Source organism: Neovison vison, chromosome 8, assembly GCF_020171115.1.
Source record: "Neovison vison isolate M4711 chromosome 8, ASM_NN_V1, whole genome shotgun sequence".
Lineage (NCBI taxonomy): Eukaryota > Metazoa > Chordata > Mammalia > Carnivora > Mustelidae > Neogale > Neogale vison.
The window spans coordinates 137,726,274-137,750,995 of record NC_058098.1 but is presented as its reverse complement, the minus strand read 5'-3'; the positions used below and the strand labels follow the sequence as shown (position 1 = coordinate 137,750,995).

The window sequence follows — 24,722 nt, the reverse complement described above, 5'->3', positions numbered from 1 at the left end:
TCTCCTTCTGCCTCTGTCTCTCCCCCTGCTTGTGCTCGCTCTCTCTGTGTTAAAAAAAAAGAAAAAAAAAAGAAAAACAGAGGGAAAAGGGCCCCGAATCTTGTGAGGTTCTCTCCCACCCTCTGCTTGCCCCTCAACTCTGTCCGTGTGGTCATGTGGCTGCTCACAGAAGTTGGGTTTCTCCCCAGCCCTACCCACTGTGTGCCAGGATGGTGGGCCCGACATTCTGTCCCGAACCTTTACCGCTTGGCCAGTAAGTCAGGCGCTGCATGGACAGTGTGTGTCAGGGGTAGGCTTCATTTATAAAACATGAGTTCAAGCCCTTCTTAAGATTTTATTTACGGGGGCACCTGGGTGGCTCAGTGGGTTAAAGCCTCTGCCTTCCGGCCCAGGTCATGATCCCAGGGTCCTGGGATTGAGCCCCACATCCGGCTCTCTGCTCAGCTGGGAGCCTGCTTCCCCCTCTCTCTCTCTGCCTGCCTCTCTGCCTACTTGTGATCTCTGTCTGTCAAATAAATAAATAAAATCTTTAAAAAAAGAGATTTTATTTACGTATTTTTAAAAGCTTTATTTTAGAGAGAGAGAGGGTGCATGCTTAAATGGGCAGAAGGGCAGAGGGAGAGGGAGAGAATCTCAAGCAGCTTCCAACACAGAGCCCAGGACCCTGACTGAGATCACGACCTTTCACATCATGAGTCGGACACTTAACCGACGGAGCCACCAGGTGCCCGTATGAGTCCAAGCCTTTTAAAAGCACGCAAGTTCTGTTCTGCGTAGATGGTCGGATGCTTGCACAGAGGATGTCCTGAAGGCTTGACACATAGATGTCTCTGTGTGTGTATTTAGAATTACGTCTGGCACATTGTAAGAACCGCGAAAGATGAGCTCTCCTTATTCTCCAAGATGCCTTTAAATCCTGTTGGAAGAGTGATCCACGTGTCCTAGTGTGTGAATCCACAGGGAGATTAAGCTCTGCTGTCTGCTGCACGTATGAACCTTCAGGGGGCACAGAGCCGTGACCCCGGCCCTTTGGTTGAGTTGTTCGTCCTGGTGTCTGTCCTTGTGCAGCAAATGTTGATCAAACTGCTCCACACCCTTTTAAGAGGGTGACCTGGAAAGTAACTTTCCAGGGGCTTCGCGGGAGCATGCTGGGCAACATTGCTGTACAGGCTCAGTGAGTCTCTGTCCTCCAGGTGAATCAGCCCTAGAGCCCACGGCCCAGGGTGGCAGGCTGTGGCCAGCTGGCACTTTCGTTCTCTGGCTGGCACGGTGCTCCGAGACAGACGGTCACCGCGTAGAACGTCGCTCCTGTCCTCCCATGTGGCCTCACCATGTTCTTCATGATAAAAACCTTTCTGCTTAATTCTATAAATTATTTTCTGGTCTTAGGTTTGCACATGGTTCCCTTGGATGGCATGCTGTGGCGATTTCACCATTTCCTTTTTTATTATTTTGGGTTCGAAGCATGCTTGATTTCCGTATTAACTGAGTGGGTTTCAGCAGCGTCCGTGAAGGTGGCTGCTTAGCCATCATCTTTCCTCCTCTCCACCTGCTTTTGGAATCACGGCTTACTCAGCGCAGAGAAGCTGGGTCCGTGAGGGTACTCATTAGTTCCGGGAGGCCATGTCACTGGAGCTGGTACTCGAGCATGCAAACTGCTTAGTATCCTTAGATTTTAAAGCAAATCTGCTTTCGAAATCCTCCTGATAAACATAGATTTTGGGGGAAGGTGAATTTCCTCCCTAACATAGGTCATCATTTCAGGGTTGATTTTCTGTTCATATGTAGAACGGTGTCATTAGTGCTAAGGTCCTTGTATCATATGATCCATTTGACATCCTACATGAAGTTAAGAAAGGAAAATTTGCTATTGTGAAATTGAATTGGGGTCAGTAATTTTAAAATCTTTTCCGTCAAGTTGAAGGTCAGGGTCGGGAAGCTCGGGAGCACATATTGGTGACTGAGAAGCCTGTGTTCCCTGACTTCCTCCTGCCTCCCTTCTCAAGAGGCTGTTAAGCTGTGCAGCGTGAAGTAGGGTCAGCCGACAGCCGGCGTGAAGGAGCACGCGTGGAGGGGAGGCGCGTGGGGACCGACATTCATCTGGGACCGAATGAAGGCCACTCCAGGAAAGTAGAGGCCGCAAGGCCTGTGGTACCAGCTCCCACGTACTGAGCAACTCGGGCTCAGGCCTGTCCTTGGTGCTTTGTGCACACTGCATCTAACCTAAGCAGGGACCCTGTCTTACAAGATAGGGCTGGAGAGGTGAGGCCAGGATTTACGCTTTGGACCCCGGACCCCAGAGCCTGTGTTCTTTTTTCTTTTTAAATTACATCTCTTGACCTTTTTTTAGCCACAAACTCTGTTAGAAAGAAATCAAAGGGTGCCTGACTGGCTCAGTTGGAAGAGCTAACAACTCCTGATCTCGGGGTCTTGAGTTCGAGTCCTGTATTGTTAGAGATTACTCAAAAGAAAAAAGTAAACTTGGGGAAAAAAAACCAAAACTGAACACCAACACACACACACACACACACACACACACGTGTGTGTGTGTGTGTGTGTGTGTATAATAGTTTATAATTTATAAACTATTAATTATAGTTTATAATTACAGTAGTATTACTGAGAAGTATATTATATACTTTGTAAAATATGTCAAAAATAGGATATCTAAAGCCTTGGGTGAAAACACAATTTTTTTTAACGAAAACATAATTTCCAACATTCCCCAGAGTATCTTTTTTGTGCTCTCTCTTTCGGACATCGAAATCGTGAGCTCACGGCATTTCTTAGCTCTGCCTGCGGGGTCCAGTGCCCACACTTCCCCGGGCCTTCACCCACGGTGCAGGAACGGCCTGCCGTGCTCTCTGGCCTTCCACACTGCGGAGATGTGAGCGGCCCAGAAGACAACACCCCGTTTCCCTGCATGGATCTGGAAGCAACTGAGAGATGAAAGATCTGCTTTGTTACTGGGAGAAGCCAGATGCGTTGACGAGGCTCACATGCGCGGCAACAGCTGTAGGCTCCAGCAGGAGCAGCCCCCGGCCCCCAGCGTGGCATCCTGTGAGCATAAGGGGGCTGAGGTCCCCTCCCCAGGAAGTTCTTTCCTCATTTGCCCACTCCTCCCCTTGCCGGGCAGGGAGGGGGCGGAAAAAAGAGGGAAGATCTCCTCCCTCCACCTGGAAACATGAAACAGGAGTTTTGCCCATCCTCACCCCAAACTCGAAACGCAATTTCTGGTAACACGTAAGGCCTCTTTCTGGCTCCGTGGACCCCGCACAGGTAGGGGCTGCAGATCTCTGGGAATGTGGGACCCCTGGTCCCCGGGAGAGGCACACAGGGTCCCCGCAAGGCCAGCGGGCTAAAGCGGCATCTGCACCGGGGAGCCGCCCTGCTGACGTGCGTCTGCCTCTCCGTGATCGTCGTGCTCGGCCCGGGCCACTTTCCCGCCCTTGACGCGTGCATCTCTCTGCCGGCGTCCCTCCCGCTAGACTGAGCTCTCGCCACGCAGGGTCGCATCTCATGCTCGGCGCCCCGCACACCCGAGGACTCAGTGGGCATTTGCGGATTGAGAGGTCTGACGTTTGCTTCGCCGAGTGACGTGGCACTCCAGACGCCCCAGACCCTTCTAGATCTGAGCTGGCCTCATGTCTGCCTTGGACAGATCCCTTCAGCCTCAGGGTCCTCTGGGAGTGGAGGGTGTGCGTGGGGGGGCTGCTTCCCACCAGCCTTCCTGCTTCCTTGGCTCCTGCCCACGTGGCCCGCAGGGACCCACGTTTTTCTTGACATGACCCTGCAGCCTCTGTGTGCAGATGCTTTGCTTTTGCTGGGGGTCCTGAAGGCGTTCTCTGCAGCCTGAGATACTTGCTGGATAACTTAGCAGAACCGTGAGGCGGCACATTTCTCTGCATTGGACGAGTGTGACGCACGGATGTGGTGGCTCCCTGGACCAGCTGTCCCCCGGTAAACCAGCCAAGTCCAAGCAGAAGGGAAGCAGCTTTCCAAGTCCTGGGGAATTCTCCTCCTCACAGCCCCCTCCCATCTGCTTACCGCAGACTCAGAGGCATGTGGGCCCCCCGTGCACAGAGGGGCGCTGTGGCTTTTCTCTCCTTTCCCTTCTGAAAATGACAGTGCTCGGCGAGGGGACGGTGTCCATGTTATATTGAAAGATGGGGTCGTGAGAGCATAGCTGGGTCTAAACAGCGGTCTGATCCTGAGGTTCAGTCCTGGATCTGTCACTGACAGTCCGGGAAATCCTTTGCAGGCGTTGACTCCGTGGTACGTCAGTTCTGTCACCTGACATGGTTGCCCTTCAGCCTCATTCTTGGGGAAATGGCAGCGAGGCCCTGGGGTTTTGTCACCTGACGATGGCTTGAGACCACCAGGCCAGGACTGGGCACCCAGGGGGGATCAGTTAGTGCTTGGTGCTCCAGGCCATCTAGAATGCTTTGTTCACTTACCAGGATGGTAAAATTAGGAAGGTTCATCACAAAGTTAAACCTGATACATGTCCCCAGTCCTTCGGTGTCCCTCGTAATCCCATTTCGCTGTGCCGTGTTACCTGCCACCGGAAAGTTCTGCCTCCTCTGACTACGATCCCTTCGGCCGCTCCTTCAGTCCGCTCCCTATGGAGAGTGAAGGGGCTGCTCTAGCAGGAATCTCCCAGAACCTCCCTGGTTACTCTTTGTCCACGTCCCTCCTCAAGAGCAGAAGCGGAGGCCCCTGCTCCCTTTCGTGCCGTTGTCAACACAGAAGTTAAAATCGCTCTGCTCTCGAAAGCCCGGTGCTCGGGGCTCCCCCTCAGTTTTGTTTCATTAAACATGGAAGCAGCTCGTCTCTGTCAGGTGCTGCTGGGCTGGGTGCCGGGATACGACGATCAAACCCCGGCCTTTCAGGATCCTGGTCACTCAGAGTCCGTGCATCCAGTCAGGAGATGCCAGCCGCCGTCCTCGTTGCTGGTCTAAGACCGGCGGTGACATGTGTCTTCCCATCTGCTGCGTCAAGCACAGTGCTGAGTATTCAATGAGTGTTAACTGAAATGTGTTCATTTAATTTCTGACAAATCAGAAGGTTGATTGTTGAGTGAGGACCTTATATTTGGAACAAATGCATTTTTAGTGCTTCCGTTTACAGAATGTTTTCACCTAAATTGTTCCAATTTATTATTACAACCCAGCAAGGTAGGTGTCATTCCATTTTCCTGATGAAAAATTGAAACTTGGAACTGACTTGCGTGTGGTCACAAAACCAGAAAATCGAACTGTTGTTTAAGCCCGAGTCTTGGCTTCCTGGCCCCACACGCTCTCCACTGTGTCAGAGCCCTTCCTTGCTGGCCTAAATAGGTCTTACTAGATCCATTTCACTTGGTTAGTGAGGTTTTTGTGGGGTGGATAAGGATGGAAACTCAGATTGGACCAAGTTACTGCTTCTTCCTGCCCATCTAGGTGCTCTTTCCAGGGGATATTTTACGAGAACATTCCTCTGTAACAGACGTGTCTTATTTCTTATTGCTGGTTTTATGAGTACCTTTGGGGTGTGAGTTTTGTCCGTCTTTATTAACGGCAAACCACTTTATTGCTGTATTTCTTAGTAGCCATTAAATCAGTCATCAGATGCGTGCGTAGTGTGTAGCGGTTGAATGGATTAATACTTGAGTACCCTGAAATAGACTTCTGTTTTTGCAGCTTGCCAAGAATATTGGGAATGCAGGCTTTAACGAGATTATGGAGTGTTGCCTTCCAGCTGAGGACTCCGTCAAACCCAACCCGGGCAGCGACATGTAAGTATGAAACTGGCTGTTCTCCTTTTCTGAGCAGACTGCCTTGTACTTGAGCCCGAGAGACAGGAGACTAACAAGCCTGGGGTATCCCAGTGGTTGCTTCTTTAAGGAATAAATCAGCCTGCGTGTGTTTGTGGAAGTCACCTTCTTGGGTGTCCAAATAAAATTTGGGTGTGACTGGTTTTTTGAGGAAGAAGCCACAGGCAGGCAGCTTTGGCCGATGCTGTATGTCTGAGGATGAACAGCAAGCCGGTCACCCCCTCGCCTTCTGCCTCAGGGAAGTTCTCTCTCCTCTTCTCTCCGCATAAATCCTCAGCCACTGGGAGGCTAGTTGTCATAGAGACGTGACTACATATCGCTTTCTTTCTCAGGGTCCTTGCAAATGTGGAGTGTTTTCTTCAACAGGAGTGTTTTTGGTTTTGTTTTACTGTTGACACAAAACCCAGCCGAGAAGCTTTGATGCCTCACCCTGCATCCCATGGCCCCGATGAGGCAGAGCTGATAGCAGGAGATTTTCCTGCCAGTCTTAGCAAACAGCATAATCACCCAGATCACACTAGTCTTTAAGAGTGAGAAGTGGAGGGGCACCTGGGTGGCTCAGTGGGTTGAGCCTCTGCCTTTGGCTCAGGTCATGATCTCAGGGTCCTGGGATCGAGCCCCGAGTTGGGCTCTCTGCTCAGTGGAGAGCCTGCTTCCCCCTCTCTTTCTCTGCCTGCCTCTCTGCCTACTTGTGATCTCTGTCTGTCAAATAAATAAATAAAATCTTTTAAAAAAAAAAAGAGTGAGAAGTGGAGGGAGGAGCAGCAGGTCAGGGCAGCGGCTGTCCTGTTGGCTCTGGGCGGCGGGGGGCGAGGTTACGGGTCTGTTGCAATGCAGAGTGGGGGCAGACGGAAGGGAGGGGGGTGTCCCCAGGGCAGTAAAGTGCCTTCGAGTGGTGAGCCTGGATCCAGGTGTTCCAGCAGGAGAGGAAGAAATAAGAAAAATGTTATAAGGAAGAGTAGGAAAATTAATTTACAGAGACAGCATCGCCTTTGGAAGATTCTTGAGAGGGCATGGATGGCACAGGTGCCCCTAAGAGACGTGAGCGAGGACAGTGACCTGTGCTTGAAGAGAGCTGCCGCACCGGGAGGCCGCGCAGGCCCATTCCAAAAGCTGCGAACTTGGGTGTTTGTAACCCGTCCGTTGCGACGAGCCCTTGGGAAGCTGAGGTTGTAGGATCTGACTTCTTTTGCACCGAGGTGAGGTAACTTATTGCAGTTAGACAGCCTCGACCTCTAAGGGCGCGAACCCCGCCCCGACTGTCCACTGTCCGGTATCTGAGCCGAGCACTCGGTGGGTGTGGGGTTAGAGTCGGTTCACACTGTCCTACAGCTGCTGTTTGTGCTGTAGCATTTCTGTGAGGTTGGATTCCAGGCACGAGGTCGCTGTCCTCTCTGGATGAAGAGCGGAGCTGGAAATCTGTTTTCTCACCCAGACCTGGAGACGTAGCCGCTCCCCTATGGCGGGACCTGGGCAGGATTGCGGGCTTCTCGGAGCCTCTCCTCTAACCCGAGCAGGAGACCGCGCCCCCTGCTCCCGGAGCCATCGGGATGCTCATCGGTGCGGGTGAGGCCACACCAGCCCTTCGGTGCTGTTGGCAGCCTGTTTGCTGGCCGTGGGTGGGCCGTGGAGGCACTGTGAGTGCCGCACGCTGATCCCGCAGACCCCGGAAACTGAGGGTCCTCACAGTTCGGGTTTCCCCAGAGTTACTCGGAGCCGAGCCAGCTCTTCCCGGCATAGCTCGAAGACCGAGCTTAGTAAAGGACACTCCAGGGTCCAGGACGGCACATTTAGTCTAGCCGATACCTGCACTCAGAGAGAAGGCACCGGCCTCCTGGACGCTGTAATAGTGATCGGCTGTGAACAAAGTGTATGATAAGTAAAGTAGTTTCCTCCAAGTACCTGGGGTGCCAAGCGGGCAGTTTGTTTATTCTGGGGCTAGATGATTCTAAAAAGTGAACACTATCTGCTTCAAATCCTTCCGTATAAGCGTTCTGTCTGCATTGAGACACCCCCCCAACCGTGACACTAATGAAAGGGAAGTGTAGCCTTCCCCCTCTTTCTTCCCTCCAAAATGAGGGTGGGTGGCCAGTGTGATGGCAAAATGCCTCCTGCTTTCCTACCTGCTCAGGTGGAATTGAGTGCCGGGTTCTCTGCTCGGCATTTGGCTCATCCGGGGTGCCTGGGTGGTTCAGTGGGTTAAGCCTCTGCCTTCAGCTCACATCATGATCTCAGGGTCCTAGGATCAAGCCCCGCATCAGGCTCTCTGCTCAGCGGGGAGCCTGCTTCCCCCCCACCCTCCGCCTGCCTCTCTGCCTACTTATGATCTGTGTCTGTCAAATAAATAAATAAAATCTTAAATAAAAAAAATAAAACCTTTCATGCCACTTCCTACCATACTGAGGAATTGGTACCTAGTTCTCTGAGAAATTGCATCTTCCTAGCTTTTGTATTTCCCGCCCCAGCGTGTTGCTTGTGGGGGTTCAGAGCACACTTAATGAATGGCCGAGTCAAAGCTGAAGTCCCAGCTCTGTGGCTACTTAAACAGGCTGGCATTCACTTGCACGTGAGAAGGCGTGTGCCGTTGCTGGCTTTATCTCAGGAGAACACGCCATCTGCAGATAAATCTGTTAAAAGGGAAGTTAGAGACCCTCTAGTGGCCTGTGAATCCCCAGATTTTGGATTGGGGGGTATGCCAAGAGAGAAAGGGGTGGAAAGGGGGAAGCAGGCGGGTTAATGTCTGCTTACAGAGGCCACGCTGCTCCTCCTGTGTGACTTGGGACTCTGACACAGGCCCGTCCTTCAGAAGGACGAGAAACCTCTCCTGAACGTGGGCCAAAAGTGTTGTTATTTAAGTTCACTGCTTTTCTCCAAAAGTTGAAGCCTTTCCAAAAAGCAAGAGGTTGGGAGGGGATCAGCGCTGTCGGAGGGAACTTCCCTCACAAAGCCGTGCAGTGCAGTGGTGCATAAAGCAGGTCTGTGCCCGGGCTTGGGGAAGAATGACCTTCAGGGGACACAGAGCTCTGGACGGATGAATAACGCATTAAAAAAATAAGTAAAGGGGCCAGTATCTCTCTGGCTCCTTCCCAGGGAGGCGGGAGAGGTCACTGTGGTGATGGTCCCGCAAGGATTATTGAAACTCCCTAAACCTTGACGACCATCTACACCACCCGCTCCTCATGAGACCGGTAGAGTTTGAATCACTATCAGATATGGCCTGTCGCCAGGCTCAGGAGGTCACTGAGCCGTTCCCTGCATGCCACACTGTGCTAGGAGGCCCCCTCAGCAACTTGCCTGCTGCATGAGGAAACAGAATCCCATGTCCCTCCGTAGACTTCAGTTGACTTCTCTGTAAGGTGGAGACAGAGTTCATTGCCCTGGTTCGAGGACCAACAGGACTACATGTGTCAGCTCGACCTGTGAGCCATAGCGGTGCGCGTCTGGGAGGGGACACACATAAATTAGCACAGTACTCACAGTCTGCATTTCACAAACACCTTAGGTCAGGTCGTCAGCAGTGGGGAGTGACGCCCCAGCTACCCTCTCGGACCCTGAAGGGGACCTGCTCGCTCCTGGCCCTGGCCATTGCAGCCCAGGCCCTGGGTGCTCACCTGAGGGGCTTGGTGACCGGTTGGGACAGCAGAGGCAGTTGGCACAGCCCTGGTGGCAGGATGGTGGCAGGTTGGGAGCTGAGAAGAGCTGCCCCAGTTCCACTTGGCACTACAAGCCTGCTCATTCCACGCTGGTGTTTCTAGAATGCTGTGCTCCATGCCCAAATGTGCTCTCACGTGACCTGCAGCAGCCCTGTGAGCGTGTGTTGTCACGGAAAGGGCTTTGCACCTTTGTGACCTTGATGGAGGCGACAGAGCCCGTCTGAGCAGCCATCCAGCCGAGAGCCTGGGCTGTGCCGTCTCTTAGAGCCCACGCGGAAGGCCCTGGCTTTCCCTTCAGCGCCCCCGTCCAACTTTCTGAAACTTCAGGGCACTTCACTTTCCAGAAAAAGTAGTTCCTAGAAAGGACCCCAGGACCTTGATCCTGTCATGCCATTCTCCCTGTGTCTCTGTGCATCTGTTGGCTAAAGTTAAGTTTTTGTAGTGTTGGTGGAATTTAGTTCTCACTGACACGATTTTTTCTTTTTCTTTTTTTATTATTTTTTAAAAATTATTTTAAAATAATGTGATGTATTATTTGCCCCAGGGGCGCAGGTCTGTGCCTCATCAGTCTTACACAGTTCACAGCGCTCACCACAGCACGTACCTCCCCAACATCCATCACCAGCCACCCTGTCCTGACGTGCTTTTTGCTAACAGATTTATTGAAATACAGTTCCCATGCGTTCAGTTCAGCTGTTTAAATGTCAGTTCAGTACTGTTCAGCGTGTTCACAGAGTGTGCCTGCATCACGGCGATTTTATTTAAAGAGAGAGAGCATGAGTAGGGGGTGGGGCAGGGGGAGAAGCGCCCGCTGAGCAGGGAGCCCGACGCAGGACTGGATCCCAGGACCCCGAGATCATGACCTGAGCTGAAGGCAGACGCTTCACTGACAGAACCACCCAGGCGCCCCATCACTATGATTTTAGAACATTTTCGTCCGCCTGAAACCAAACCCCTGCACCTGTTAACCAGCAACAGCCCCCCCTTGCCCCCCACCGCAGGCCCTGCTAAGCCACCTTCTGTCTCCAGAGACTTGCCTCTTCCCTGCATCCCGTGGACACAGCATCATACAGTGTGTGGCCTTGTGGGGCTCCTCTGACTCCGAGTAGTGTTTTCAGGGCTCAGCCTCGTCGCAGCCTGCCGGGACTCTGTCCCCTGCACAGCTGTGTGGGGAGACTGCATTTTGTCTGTCCGTTCATCAGCTGGTACGTTTCCGGGTTGCTCCCTGACCTTCTCGCCCAGTGGCCACAAGGAAGTTAGCATCATTCACAAATCCTCTCCACGCCTTTTATTGTTCTGCTGTTACTCCTTAAGGTCCTTGTAGTAAAATGCCTCCTGACCAGGAGCTGTTGTCTTCCTTGCTGCCTGTCTTTGAAGTTCATCAGCAAGTCCAGGGTCCTAAGGACCTACCACATGCCCCGCAAGTGTCAGTGCACGTGCTCGTCACAGTTCCATGAGGAGGCATGCTACATACTTGCACAAATAAGACTTGACGCCTCCAGGGGTAGGATGTTTGTCCCGTCGGTGTGGTGGGGCAGGATTTGAACCTGGGCTGCTCTTGGCTTCCCAGAGTTGCTGCCATTGCATGCTCTCTGGGGAGGTAGAGTCTGTGAATGCCGTGCCACGGGAAGGCCAGAAAATAGACCGCAGAGACTGGCAGTTTGTTCTGGTTCACGAGACCAGTGGTGCGCGCCTTTCCTGCCAGGCACAGTGCCCGTGACCGAGGAGATGGTGTCTTCCCCTTGTGGAGGACCTCCTGGTCTGCCCGTCTAGGCCAGCTCCCATTGGCCCCTGAGTAAGCCCCAGGCACCGTGCACCAGGCCTTGAGGCCTCTTGGGTCGGAAACTGGAAGATTGGCAGCGCTTCATAAAGGGCTCCAGGGCGCCTGGGTGGCTCAGTGGGTTAAGCCTCTGCCTTCGGCTCAGGTCATGATCCCAGGGTCCTGGGATCGAGCCCCACATCGGGCTGTCTACTCGGCGGGGGGCCTGCTTCCCCCACCCCCCGCCTGCCTCTCTGCCAACTTGTGATCTCTCTCTCTCTCTCTCTGTCAAATAAATAGATAAAATATTTTTAAAAGGGGGGGGCCTCAGGTGTCACTGGACATAGGCGCCACCACAGTCACACGACGGCCCCCTTCCTACCCACCAGCTCTTCCCTCAAGGAGGGGCTGGGCAGGATTTTTAAACATTGTTCCTGATTATTGAAGGTTAGATGTTTGAATAGAGGCCCTTAATCATTTACGAGGCAATTATGCTTGATTTCAGGAACGCCAGAAAGGACTACATTACTGCCAAGTACATTGAGAGAAGGTACGCAAGGAAGCGGCGCGCAGATAGCGCGGCAAAGCTTCACAGCCTCTGTGAGGCCGTCAAAACAAGAGATATTTTTGGATTACTCCAAGCGTATGCTGACGGTGTGGATCTTACAGAAAAAATCCCGCTGGCCAACGGACATGTAAGAGTGCAGCCTGCTCCTTCTCAAGAAAGAGGAGAAAGCGGGGGGAGTGGCAAGGCAGTGTAATCAGAAATGCTGACAGAGTGGACAGTTCTCTGAAGAAAGACAGCATCGAGTTGTAGGGAAGAAATGGGTGGTTTATTCTTTTTTTATTACTTTTCTTTGTTTTTTTAACATTTAATGTGTTTCTAGCCCCAGGGGTACAGGTCTGTGGATCCTCAGGCTTACACACTTCCCAGTGGGCAGTTTATTCTTAAGCCAAAAATAGAATGCCAGCCCCGGAAAGAAAGGCCGGTCCTGGGTGGGGAGGGAGCGTCTTCTCAGGGACCCGAGTGACCCGCGCGAGGTTCTGTCTCCGGTGAGCGGAGATCCAAACTCTCAGTAGCAGCTGCCGGGCCTCCCTGGGAGTGAGAGCCCCCCATCCTGCGCCCTCCTCCCTGAGGGAGGAGCGGAAGAGGGACACCCTCCAGTTGCCTGGGAGAGCCTTGTTGAGCAGGGAGGTCTCAAGGTGGGGTGGGGTCTTACTGTCAGGATCGAGTCCACAGGAAACCGGTTACCAGTGTCCCGGGTTGGCATGTATCCTAATTCTCTTCCATGGGTGACTTTGGAGAGACACACACGCAGTCCCATGAAAGCTGCTTGCCATTGTAATGAAGGCGCAGGGAGCTGTGCCACGGCCAGAGCACGGCGGGGGCTGGGGGCAGTGGGTGGCCCTGGCTGGCTGGGCAGGCCAGGCAAGTGAATTGGGGAATTGGGGACACGCCCCTCTTTGCCCCATGTTCCCCATTGCATGGATATTGCTTTTGCCTCCTGCTCTCTCGCCCACCCACCTACCTGAGACAGCCCTCACCTGCCAGAACTCACTTTCAGGAAAGGCATTGGGGTCAGGTGTCCCCTGGTTTCAACCGAAGGCAGTTGTGGGCATTAGCGCTGACAGCCTGCCTGTACGTGTGGAATAGAAAACACAAACACACGTATCAGACACTGTGTACAGGAGGCCTGGGGAACCTTCCTGGTGTCCTTGAACAAAAGGGCCCCCCTTTTATATGTTGTTGGTTCTGGGATAAGGACCGAGAGATTGAGGGGACTCGGAGATGAGACCCTGAATTTCTTACTACTTACTGTGGAGGAAGGAAGACCAGTCTTGAAATTGCAGGTGCCAAGGGCAGAGTTTCCTCTGGAGACTAAGGGGGCCATATGTCTTAGAGATTCATGTTTTGAAAGAAAGAATAAAAGGCTTTCGGAAGAGAGATACACCATTTCACTCACATTGGACACAAAACTGAACGCTGCCCTTGGGATTCTGGAATGTTTCTGTTTGGTCTTCAGGAGCCAGATGAAACTGCCCTCCATCTTGCAGTCAGATCGGTGGACCGGACTTCCCTCCACATCGTGGACTTTTTAGTTCAGAACAGGTAGGTCTTCTAAAGTTAGGGGAGCCGTTTGATTTTATTTCCTGGTGTTTCCAAGGAAGGATCAGGTTCCTGCCTCATTATATGGCCAAGATGCTGGGATTTTTTCCAAGCCTTGAACATGAGCTGTGGGACAGGAAGAGAACTTCCAGGAGTGGGCTATTAGAGCATAGTCCCCAAAAAGCCCTAGAGTGTGAAGACAGAGACCCTTCTTGGTACCTGAAAGACCTGTCCTCTAGCGTCTGGGACTCAGGAGCTGTCAGGCTCGTGTATCTGAATTGTGAGCACTGGGGGACTAGCTGTGGCCTCCACATGCCCCCACCTGGTGTGCACAGAGCCGTCCCCATGCTTGGCCCTCAGAGTGTCTCACTGGATATAGGCAGGCACCCTGAGCAGTGGGGACAGTAAAAGGGATGCACAGATCCATACTGGGACCACCCACCTAAGTGGGATCATGAACCTCATCACTGGACTGCGGGCATTTTGTTTGGTTTGAAAAGTTGTTTCTGTTTTCTAACTAGAAGTTCCCTTTCAAGAATGTGTGTGCCTGCATACCCGGGCTCCGTAGTCCTGTCGGGTGCATTCCGCCCCGGGTACAGCGCCCACCTGGGGCAGCAGGCCAACCAGAGAGGCCCGGCACGGTGTATCTTGACTCCCTGATCATGGTTGCGGGTGTGTGGAGGGAGAGGTGCTGGTCAAAAGCCACTGAAATTGTGCCAAACAGAGTGGAAAATTCCACCTGCAAAAGCAAGGTCATAGTTTGCATTTTGGCCTTCCCTGCTGTTCGTGGGGGGAGGAGACGGCCAGGGGTAGAGGAGCTGGAGGCAGGTCAGCAGTTTGCTGGACTCCGTGGAAGCCACCCTCTGCGGAGCCTGGACGCCCTCCGGCGCCTGGTGTCGCAGTGGCTCAGCGGACCGTGGATGAAACAGCCCCGTGATGCCATCCTCCCTCAGCGTAAACTCTTGCAGTGTGAGAAGGGAAATCCTGGTTTCCTCTGGAGTAGAAGGAGGGCAGCAGGAAGAGGGGAGAGATCAGAAGATGAGGCTCATTTTCCCCGAGAGTGTAGCACGTTCTGTTTTGGTGAGAGCAGTGGGTATCATCTGGGACGGTGCCCCCTGCCACGTGTCCTTCCACAGGCCACAAAGTCCCACAGTCCCTCCTGCTCAGAAGGACAGCCGCGTTTCAGGGCTGCCTCCCCCAGTAGGCTGAGTGGCTTTGTAAGAGAAGGGCAGTGTCTTCTGGGGTAACCCGCTCTTGTGTTTCACCAGAAGGGCTTTAGAGATCGCAGGACTGCCCCGCGGGCTGTCTGCAGGGCAGCCTGGGGCCCACAGACACACAGGCATTTGCGCATTCTGGGCTTTGGAAGAGGGGCTCTTCCCCTTCCTGGCAAGAATGTCAGATATAGGATGGAAAAAACTCTCCCTGTCCTTCTGCAGGACAGGATGGCAAGTCCCACAGGCTTCCTGAGGCCCAGACGGACACTTCAGGCTCTGGGTGCTGATGGGGAAGCGGGAGGGATGCCGCGGCGTGGGACTGGCCCAGGAAGAAGCAGGCTGGGCCCCCCTCGGCCCCCGCTCAGCAACAGCACAGTGCCCCACTCCGGCCTTCGCACTCTTTCTGCTGGTTCCCTGCTGGCCTCACGCCGAGGCCCCTCCCCGGCCAGGCAGGGCTGGTCCCCTGGCCGGTGACTCACTGATCTCTCTCTTCTTCGGTCCCTGTTCTTGGCCAGTGGGAACCTGGATAAGCAGACGGGGAAGGGCAGCACAGCCCTGCACTACTGCTGCCTGACGGACAACGCCGAGTGCCTGAAGCTCCTCCTGCGGGGGAAGGCCTCCATCGAGACCGGTGAGCGGGTGGCCACCGGCCTGGCCATCTGGCCGGGCTCCCGTCAGCGAGGGAGACCCAAATCCTACCATCTGAAGTCGGGGGGCCTCACCTGTGTGCTCGCCAAGGCTGCTATGGTCCCATCTTGGTCAGCGGGTTCCCTCCATCTGGGACATAGACTTTCTGTCATGGGCAGGCATCACAGAGATTATGAGAGGCAGAGCACGGACCCTGCACAAGTTCCTTGTGCTGAGGTGACCTTGAACGAGGTTTGGGGCATCTTGCCCTCCTCTTCAGAACCCCACCCAGGATCAGGCTTAACTCCTTTCTGGCTCTGGGTGGGAGGTTTACCGGGCAGTGGGGAGTCACTGATCACTGCCCCTCTTGGCAGAGTCTCCTCCCCAAGGGACCCTGATCTGCTGGGCCTTCGTCCTTCCCTCTACTAGGGGACCCTGAAGCACTGGCAGCCGCTTGAGGGCAGGCAGCTGTGATTGCACCGTGAGGAAGTGTTCTTGAACTGTTGAACAGAGAGCAAAGGACAGAAAGGCGGTGCACGCCTGCTTGGCCAAGTTTCTTTCTTTCTTTCTTTTTTTTTTTTTTTAAAATAACCAAACCTTGCTGATGGATGCTTATTTGGAAGAAAATACACAATTTCAGATTCATAGACTGCTGAGGAGGGGTTCGGTTCTGCTTCCGGGGTCAGCACAGACTGTGTTAAAATCTTGCCGACCGTGCGCTGCTGAGGCGTGTTAGGATGGGGAGACCGGTCGGGCCTCCCGCCCCACACTGTGCAGCTCACTTCCGCTTCGTGCTGCCTCCCTGTGTCTTCTTGTAACTGCCTCTTGAGGTCAGACCTCTGCTTGCTTTGGCCGTAACACCTCCGTGTGTTGTCCTGCCTTTTAGCCAACGAGTCGGGAGAGACGCCCCTGGACATTGCCAGACGCCTCAGGCACGAGCACTGCGAGGAGCTGGTGAGTCTCCCTCCGGCTCCGTGGGGTGAAGCGACCTGCCTGGGTGGCGGGGGGGGGCCCCTGCCCTCTGGGAGGAAGGTCCAACTTGGACCCTAGACTGGACCAGCAGGAGAAAGTGTACTCGGGGAGTCCTTTGAGAGGAGGAGACCACCCCCATCATAGTGACGCTTGAACACAAGTTGGAATTTGCTGGTTGGACACGTGGCTGGTGTCCATGGCATTGCCTGGGGCAGATGGACCAGTGATCCGGAGGCCACCGCCGCTCTGCCCCTTCTCTGGAGTCTCTGAGCTGCCAGCCCTTCCCCTTGCGGCAGCATCCAAAGCTGGTGTGCGGATTTCGTTCCCCAGTCCCAGATCATCTGGAGTGTTCCCCACCATCTTTTCCTGTCCCGTTCTAGAAAGAGGGGCAGTGCGGCCAGTGGACAGAGCCCACGGGGTCAGGCAGTGTAGGGGCTCCTGCCGGGAGCTGAGGAGGTCATGCCGATGCCAGCTCTCCCACTGGTTCCGTGTTTGTAAGGCGGAGTCTGCTTTAGCCGTTCAGAAGTGCTTTGTGACACCGAGCAAGTGCGCAGTAAATCGAACTAACAGTGACTGCTTTGGAAGGGTCGGAGAGTGAGGGGTGCTCTATGCTAAACACTTGATGACCACTGATTTAATTTTGATAGCCCTTCTGACTTGGTTTCTTCCGTTAGCCGTATTTTACAGATGAGGAAACAGGCGCAGGAGGGATAAGGAACTTTCCAAGCGCACACAGCAACTCTGGCTGGGGAGAGAGTTAAGGGCTAACATGCTAAGACTGCCATTGAGTCTAACGAATTCGCTTCTCTCCTGTTACCGCACGTGGAATTGGGTATCCGCCTGCCTTGAGAGAACAGCGAAAACACTCACTCCCATCCGTGCTCTGCGGGCCGGGGGGCTGGTTTCCCGTTAGAGACTCGTGCGTCGTCCTCTGTTGAGTTTGCTCCCACGTGTGCCCGTCGGCACCCGCAGGCCAGCCGTTAGCCTTTAGATCCCCAGTAGCCCTGGCTTGCGGCGCTTTACAGTTTACAGAGCACTAAATGGGCGTTTCAGGGTCCTCGGGGAAGGTAGGGCGTGGGATCTCCGTCCGCTGGCCTTGCCCTGAAGGGTCTCTGCCTCCCCTCCCCACACCTCCCACCGCCGCCCACGGGTGCCCAGCTCACGCACGGCGGCGCCAACAGCCCTTCCTCTTTTCAGCTGACCCAGGCCTTGTCTGGGAGGTTTAACTCGCACGTCCACGTCGAATACGAGTGGCGCTTGCTCCACGAAGACCTGGATGAGAGCGACGACGATGTGGACGAGAAATTGCAGGTTGGTGCCGGGCCGCAGATCGTCGGGGAGGTTCTGAGGGGCTTCGTTCCAAGCAGGGTGGACCCCAGAGTGCGATTAGGGCACAGGGTGGTTTTGTACAAAACGTCGAGTTAACTCTTTGCTCCAACCTCAGAGGCTGGTTTTGCCCGTCCCGCAGCTGTGCCCGCCTCCCGGCTCCTGTGCGTGTGGGTGTACAGCAGCGTTACTTGGGGCGTCGTAGGCCGCTCACCTTCAGATCTAAGGGAAAGATACTGGGGAGGGGGTTGTTTCTAGTGGGATTTAGAGGAAGCCCCGTGCCGTGGATGTGGTAAAGAGCCAGGGCTCCCCAGTATCACAGGTCAAGTTCAACTAGTTGATCTTTAAAACCTTCACTAGAATGAAATGACCATTAGAGCTCTGGGTCCAGCTTTCTCCTGTATCCGATTGGGTCATGGAAGCTTCAGGAGAGGTTGACTCAGCGGTGAAGCCAATATTTAGAGACCAGCTTGAGGCCAGAGGGCGCTGGCCTCTGAGTCCAGCTCCCTGCTCACGACACTCTACCTGGCCCACTTGGGGGACCCCTGGCTGGTTACCATCTTCACGTGGGTCTCAGAGCTTAGTCACACCCCAGCAGACTGACTCCAGAGCCCCCACTCCCAGCTGCTAGGAAATTTGTGGGGAATGCCATGTCGCATTTCCTGTTGTTTACTGTAGGACTCGAATGTCCTGAGGTGCACTGACGATGTCTGATTAGATATATTTACGGCATTTCCAAAACCTTGACTATCCTTGTGTATGGCTCGGTTAACATTCATACTTGCTATTTCTTTGACTAAGAAACTCCTCCACTGAGTTACCTATAAAATGGTGTCCAAATGAGAGGGACTGACTATTGTTATACTTACCAATCCTAAAAAAAGATTGGAAATAATCAGCCCCAGGTCAAGCCAACACAGCCGGTCCCATAGTCCACTTAAAAGTCTGACAGCAAGAGCTCACACTCTTCCTCCCACTCGCTCTGTTTCCAGCAGAGGGAATTATAGTTCATACGGCCTTGGGCTTTGTTGAATTTAAAAAACGTGTGAAGAGAACTAGCCATCAGGTTCTGCGTAGCTCAGCTGAGTTTGAGCCGTTGGGTTGGCCAGAGCCTTGAGTGGGCAGGTGGCCCTGCGAGGGGCAGGGCGGTATCACAGCTCGTACTGTTCTGGAAGCCCCGGGGGCTGTGTGAGAGGAGCACAGTTCTACCCACTGAAAAGATGAGGGGTCTGGTCAGCAAGGTTAAGGTAGTTGCTCAAGATCGTAGCTCTTAGAATGAAGCTGATATTGGAAATGAATTAGATCTGATTTACACGAGTCCTGATGTCATGGGGAGCAAGGGTCAGCAAACCAAAAGGGTCAAATAATTAATATTTCAGGTTTGTGGGCCTAAAATATCACCATCTTTACTGCAACTACTCAGACACGCCAGTGGTTGGAAGCAGCTACAGACAATATATTAAATGACCAGGCACAACTGTGTTCTAATAAAACTTTATTTATAAAAATAGATGGTGGCCCACGGGCCATGGTTTGCTGATCCCTGAGTTAGAGGAATCTCGAGACTTCAGTTCATTTGGGAAGAGCACCTGATGTCCCCGGAACTTGGCGCCCCGCTGTGGGGGGTTGGCTGCCGCGAGGTGCTCAGTTGGAAGTGTGTTTACAAACAGGAAGTGCGGTGGAAACAGATATAGGTTAAGATAATGCCGGCGAGTAAAGGTGAAACAGACTGTGTTCTCAGTCCTTCCCAGAATGGTGACTTGTAAATTATAAATCATGGCATTTGCGGCACTGGGGATGGGAGAGGGTGTCTCCATGAAGATAAAAGGAACTTTCAAATCTCGCAGCTCTCATGTTACAGTCGAGAGCCCAAAACGCACCTGCCCAGGTAGCCGTGATGTGCACGAGGCGGTCACCCGTGGCCCAGACGCTGTGACCGAGGGGTCGGTGTGTGTGCGTTTCCCACCCTTCTGCAGCCCAGCCCCAGTCGGCGAGAAGACCGGCCCGTCAGCTTCTACCAGCTGGGCTCCGGCCAGCTGCAGTCCAACGCCGTGTCTTTGGCCAGAGACGCCACCAGCCTGGCCAAGGACAAGCAGAGGTCCTTCGTGCCCAGCATCTTGCAGAATGAGACGTACGGCGCGGTCCTCAGCGGCAGCCCGCCTCCCACCCAGCCTGTGGTCCCCAGCACCTCCAGCGCACCCCCGCTGCCCCCACGAAACGTTGCCAAAGGTACTGCGCGGCCATAGCTCAGAGGGTGTGGTCTGGTGTTTGCTTTGAGAAGTTTATAGTTGCCATGTCCCCTGCTAGGTGACATTTGGGGATTTTTTGTCTTAGAGTTATGTTGTTGGTACCCTAAAGGAGCTCAGTTCTTAGGGTGCTGAATGGTGGTAGAGCATCTGACTTGATCCTTGTTCTGGGCAGAGGTGTGGCATCTGCGTGTCACATGGGGAGTGCGGGGACCCCCCGGGCAGGCCTGAGGTGGGTGGCTCGGCTTGTGATGCTGGTCCTGCGAGACATTTTCCTGCAGATCTTCTTTCTGTTCCTTTTCTCGCTGCTTTTACCACTCACTGCCCCACCCCCCGCCTGCATTCTCTCCTGTTACCTTTCACGCAGCCTGCAGTCAGCCAGCTTGTGGTGCCTCTGATTAATTTTTACCTGTAATCCCCATGAAATGAAAGATAAAAAGATGCTAATTTAGGGAAGGATACTCAGCTACACTTACCTTAGTTGCTCGGTGCCAGCAGAATGAGTTTGACTCAACAGATGCTTTTCCTTTTATGAAAATGGAAACTGAGGCCTCCAAAAGTTAAGTGAGTTTCCTAGGCTGAGGACCAACTGATCCTTCTTCTCCTTGAGGGTGGGTCCAGCAAGTGGCCGGCACAGCTCATGGCCAGCGGCCTTTAGGGGGCATCCCAGGAGAGGGAGGGCCAGAGCCCCCGGGGTGTGGTGTCCGAGCTCTGTGGCTGCTGGTCCAGAAGGAGGTCCTGCAGTGCACAGGGGCCGCAGCTGCTCTCTGGGAGGGGGTGTGATGGACGGTTGTGGCTTGGGTCGGGGAGCAAATATGGCGGCTGCCATCCGCTGGCCCTGTGCCTCACCCCCAACATGATCCTGCCTCCAGCACCCTGGGAGGTCTCTCAGGGAGGCCAGAGAAGGTTGATGGGCGTGTTGTTTAGGTCACTGACTCACACCCCCAGGAATGAGCCCCTGAGAGGAGAGCAGGCGCTGCCCAGGCCAGCCCCAGAAATAGCTGCCTCACCTCCCCCATATGGGCCGTGGCCCCTGTGTGCCCTCACCCAGGCAGTGCCACCCCTGGAGAGAAGCTGCAAGGCCACGTTCCACGGCTGCCCTCCTCCCTGTCACCACCCCTGGCTGGGGAGGTGGGGGCAAGGGCAGCTGAGGGCAGCAGCCACGGTCGGGTCTTTGTGGGGCCCCTTATTGTCTCTGCAGCCTCCCCCACACCCTATGTGCATGGATTAATTTTGTAATCCAGAGCTGAAGCGATGTGGTCCCTCCACCCCGTTAGGGGCTTTTATTCACTTGTGTGTCACAGGAGGAAGATTCTATTTTGCTCTGTTCGTCATGTAAAAGGAACAGAAAACTGTTCATTTTTTCCCTTTTTTTTCTTTTTTCTTTTGCTTTTGGTTTTGTAGAGTCTTAGAATGAGAGGGTTTGGGATTTTTTCTTACTTTTTTTTTCTTTTTTACTATCTCTGTAGTTAGTGTCATGTCCTCCTTTGATGGTGTAGAGAGTCCTTCATCCCAGTAGCCCCGCAGAGAGTCCCTGTTGTTGTCTAGGCCACACCTGGCCCTGCAGCGAGTCCCACCCAACAAAACCGCAAGGGGAGTTAGCATTGCAGCATCCGCACCAGGACAGACACTGGGCACAGCAGAAACGTCCCATGCGGGGGCGCCCACATTCTCCCCAGGCCTGGCCCCCTGTGCGGGCTGCGCACAGCCTCAGGCACGGGTCACCGCTGTGCACGGAGCTCTGTGGGGGCAGAGGAAGGACAGCAACCTCGGTGCTGCTGTCTCCCCCGTGCATCAGCTGAGCCTCCTGGGTGTCATGCGTGCTGGCTCGTAGCCAGAAAGGTTTGCAGGAGGCGTGGAGCCCTTCACCTGTCTCTGTCTGCACCCTTCTGTCCTCGAGCTCTGAGAACACGTGCTCCCCGGGCCAGGGAGGGATGTGCACAGCCGTGGGAGCCTACAGCCTGAGCCCTGTGCTTGGGACGCCTGTGGCTATTCGTTTCCCTCTTCAAACCCATATTTCTGTTTGAGAAGGAAAAATCAAGACTGTGAAAACCAGCTGGTAATTCCTCCAGAAGCATCCTTGGTCTGGTCCGTCTATATCATCCATCAGATGCCAGAGACAGGAATTCTTTTTAAAAAATCAGGATTCTGTTTGTGGTCTTAATGCTGTTCTAGAAGGGTCATACTGCCCATTTTGCGAGTGAGAGGATCAATAATGCAGTGTTCTGTTTCTGTTTTTGTTCTGTGCTTGTGCGTGCCTTCCTGTGTGTGTGCATGCACGTGTGCGTGTGCGCGTGTGCGTGTGTGCATGTGCGCGTGTGCGTGTGCAGTTCAGACCGCCTCCTCCGCTACCGCCCTGTGGAAGACAAACTCTGTAAGTGTGGACGGTGCAAGCAGGCAGCGATCTTCGTCAGATCCGCCAGCTGTCCATCCACCGCTGCCCCCTCTCCGCGTGACATCTACCAGTACGTTCTCGCCTTTTTCCTTTCTTGCCAGTGGGCTCTTGGATCTGGATGGCTGGGGGGTGCTTTCGGCAGCCGCGTGGGGAGAGCTGTGAAGCCGCACGCCCACAGGCAGACGCCGCCCGGAGCCCGACCCCATGCGGGCCCCTGGCAGCCCCTCCAGCCGCCCTGCCCTGCCGCAACCTGCTGCGTGTCCGCACCCTCGCCCCGGGGGGCCTACGCGCTCTCCTCTGTCTCCCCCAGCCCTCGAACTACAATCCGTCCTTTCTTGCCAGCCCAGGGCTTCACTTCCCCTGGCCATTTGGTGGTTCTCGGTATTTGGGCACAGTCATGTGGATGTGATCTGGTTTGTGTTTTTCTCCGATGTCAACACGTGGGTGAAAGGCCCAGGGCCGGGGGGAGGGGGCTGGGGCAGAGGAATGTCTTCACGGGATCAGTGGGGCCAGCCCTGAGCCTGTCCCCTTCCTGCTCCGCGTGGCTGGGCTATGGCAGGAGGAGCTGCAGCCTCTCAGGCCGGGCTCGGAGAGCAACGGGTCATACCTGGCTTGTTCCTGTGGGTTTAACCTCAGCGGCAGCCCGGCCGCAGCTGCAGACAGTGCCATGTGCGCGTGCGCGGGGGGCCTGCGAGGCTCCTGGGGTCCCTCTCCTGTCCTGAGCATGGCGGCGGCCTCAACAAGGATGGGGCGTGAGGACACTGGATCTTGGGGGACAGCACTAATGTTTGTCACAGAGGGGCAAGCAGGGAAAGGAGCCTGGGGCTTAGGGCCCAGCTCCTTGCCTTACCAACTCCCTAAGTTTCCGAGTCTGTGGAGAAACAATTATCTCTTTGCCCCGCAGCTCCCCTCACAGACTGTGGAGGCTTTACTGTTAGTTTTTACAGGCCTCTCCGATTGCCCTGCTGGAAGCCTGGTGGAATGGGGAGGACCCATGGTCAGCTGAGGACCCAGCTCGCCTGTGGGGGCGGGACCAGGGGCAAGACCCTGCCGCTGTCTCTCCAGGTCTCTGGGTGGCTTCCCCACAGAGGAAGATCCTCATGGGCTCATGGAAACATTTTAATCCTAACCTAAGGCTTAGAAGGACTCCGTGCCAATCCGGTTTTCTAAAAATCTACAGTGAAAGGAGGATGTTTTCCCTTACGAAATCGCCGTTTAAAAAAAAGAAAAAAAGAAGCCCTTACCAGAGAGCCTCTGATGAGAAGGCTGGGGATGGGACGAAGCCTGACCCTCTGTTTTCCTCTCCTTCTCTCTTTCCGCAGACCCCCTGGCTCCCACACCGCCCCCTCCAGTAGCAAAAACGCCCAGTGTGATGGAAGCCTTGAGCCAGCAGAGCAAGCCGGCCCAGCCCGGGATCCAGCTGAGCAAGGCCCCGCCCCCGCCCCTGCCGCCCCAGCCGCCCAGCCGCCTCCCCCAGAAGAGGCCTGTCCCCGGGTAACCGCCTGCCTTCAAGCCCCCCCAGGGTCTGGCCGAATTGTCATCTTTGCTTCTTGCATTCAGGGAGCTTCCAAGTGGCAATGGCCCCATTACTTCATCTGCTGAAATTTCTGGACAAACATTAGAAATCTCCAGCGCTTCTACGGTATAACATTTGAGCTCAGGTGTCACCTAACAAATTCATCAGGGTCAAGTATCTTAAAAATAACTTACCAAGCATTTTTTTAAATTGTAAAAATTTCACACAAATGTATATCTTATATCCACGTAATGAATTTAGACTCTGTTCAGGAGACACTGCATTTTGGGGAATTAAGGTCGAGATGCCCGGCCTCTACTTCCAGTTTATTGCTCACGCACAAGGTTATCTTGCTTCCTCTGCGGTGTGGGGCGTATATTTCCTACAAACTAGGATGTTTTCCTGCATCAACACAGTACAGCCAGCACAATCGGAAAATGAGCAAAGACGCATTACTACCTTCTGACTCTCAGCCCCCCCAACCCTAGGTTTGCCACTTGTGCATAGAACATCCTTTACCAGAGAGGGATCCAGTTCATGGTCTCAGGCTGGATCCTAATGGTGGGAAATGGTTTCTTTTAGTGACAGTGATTTTCCAAAGCCAAGATGAGTGCTTCCTGTGCTCATGGCTTTCTGAGGGTTGCCGCTCCCAGGCAGGCCCCCTGGGTGGTCAGAACCAGGGATACACACATGAGTATGTGTAGGTGACTATCTGTGTAGATACACACTTAGGAAGACATTTATCTCTGTATTTCCATCTCGTCTTGAAGTCCATGAGCTCACACTGTCTCCCATTTCAAACCACACCAAGACTTAGGACCTAAGACACAACCATTTATGATGCTCCCAGGTGTCTGTCAGGAATTTGGATCGGCAGAGTGAGCGTAGCTTGTCTTTTCTCCACAAGATCTGGAGCCCTAGCTGAGACGTCTCAGAGGCTGGGCATGGCTTGGCACAGAAAGTGACTCGTAGACGACGGGCCCATTCCCCTCTCCGCTCCACTTATCTATCTGGTGGTTGCTGCTGGCTGTCAGCTGGGGCTCTTGGCTGGGGCTCTTGGCTGAAATACTTACCCACACATGGCTTCTGCAT

The 24,722-nt window shown here is 54.1% G+C and overlaps 1 protein-coding gene across 4 annotated transcripts in view; it reads left to right on the top strand.

Moving 5' to 3' along the window:
- The window catches only part of ASAP2 (ArfGAP with SH3 domain, ankyrin repeat and PH domain 2), a 165,854-nt gene that overhangs the window by 132,108 nt on the left and 9,024 nt on the right, over window positions 1–24,722 (top strand). For 2 of the 4 annotated variants that reach the window (XM_044262108.1, XM_044262107.1), the window contains 9 exons: window positions 5,682–5,776; window positions 11,733–11,922; window positions 13,252–13,337; window positions 15,064–15,179; window positions 16,062–16,129; window positions 17,345–17,458; window positions 19,450–19,702; window positions 22,050–22,184; window positions 23,437–23,608. In XM_044262108.1, coding sequence (XP_044118043.1) covers window positions 5,682–5,776; window positions 11,733–11,922; window positions 13,252–13,337; window positions 15,064–15,179; window positions 16,062–16,129; window positions 17,345–17,458; window positions 19,450–19,702; window positions 22,050–22,184; window positions 23,437–23,608 — 1,229 coding nt within the window. The remainder of the gene's footprint in view (window positions 1–5,681; window positions 5,777–11,732; window positions 11,923–13,251; window positions 13,338–15,063; window positions 15,180–16,061; window positions 16,130–17,344; window positions 17,459–19,449; window positions 19,703–22,049; window positions 22,185–23,436; window positions 23,609–24,722) is intronic. The other 2 variants (XM_044262110.1, XM_044262109.1) reach the window with 1 other exon arrangement.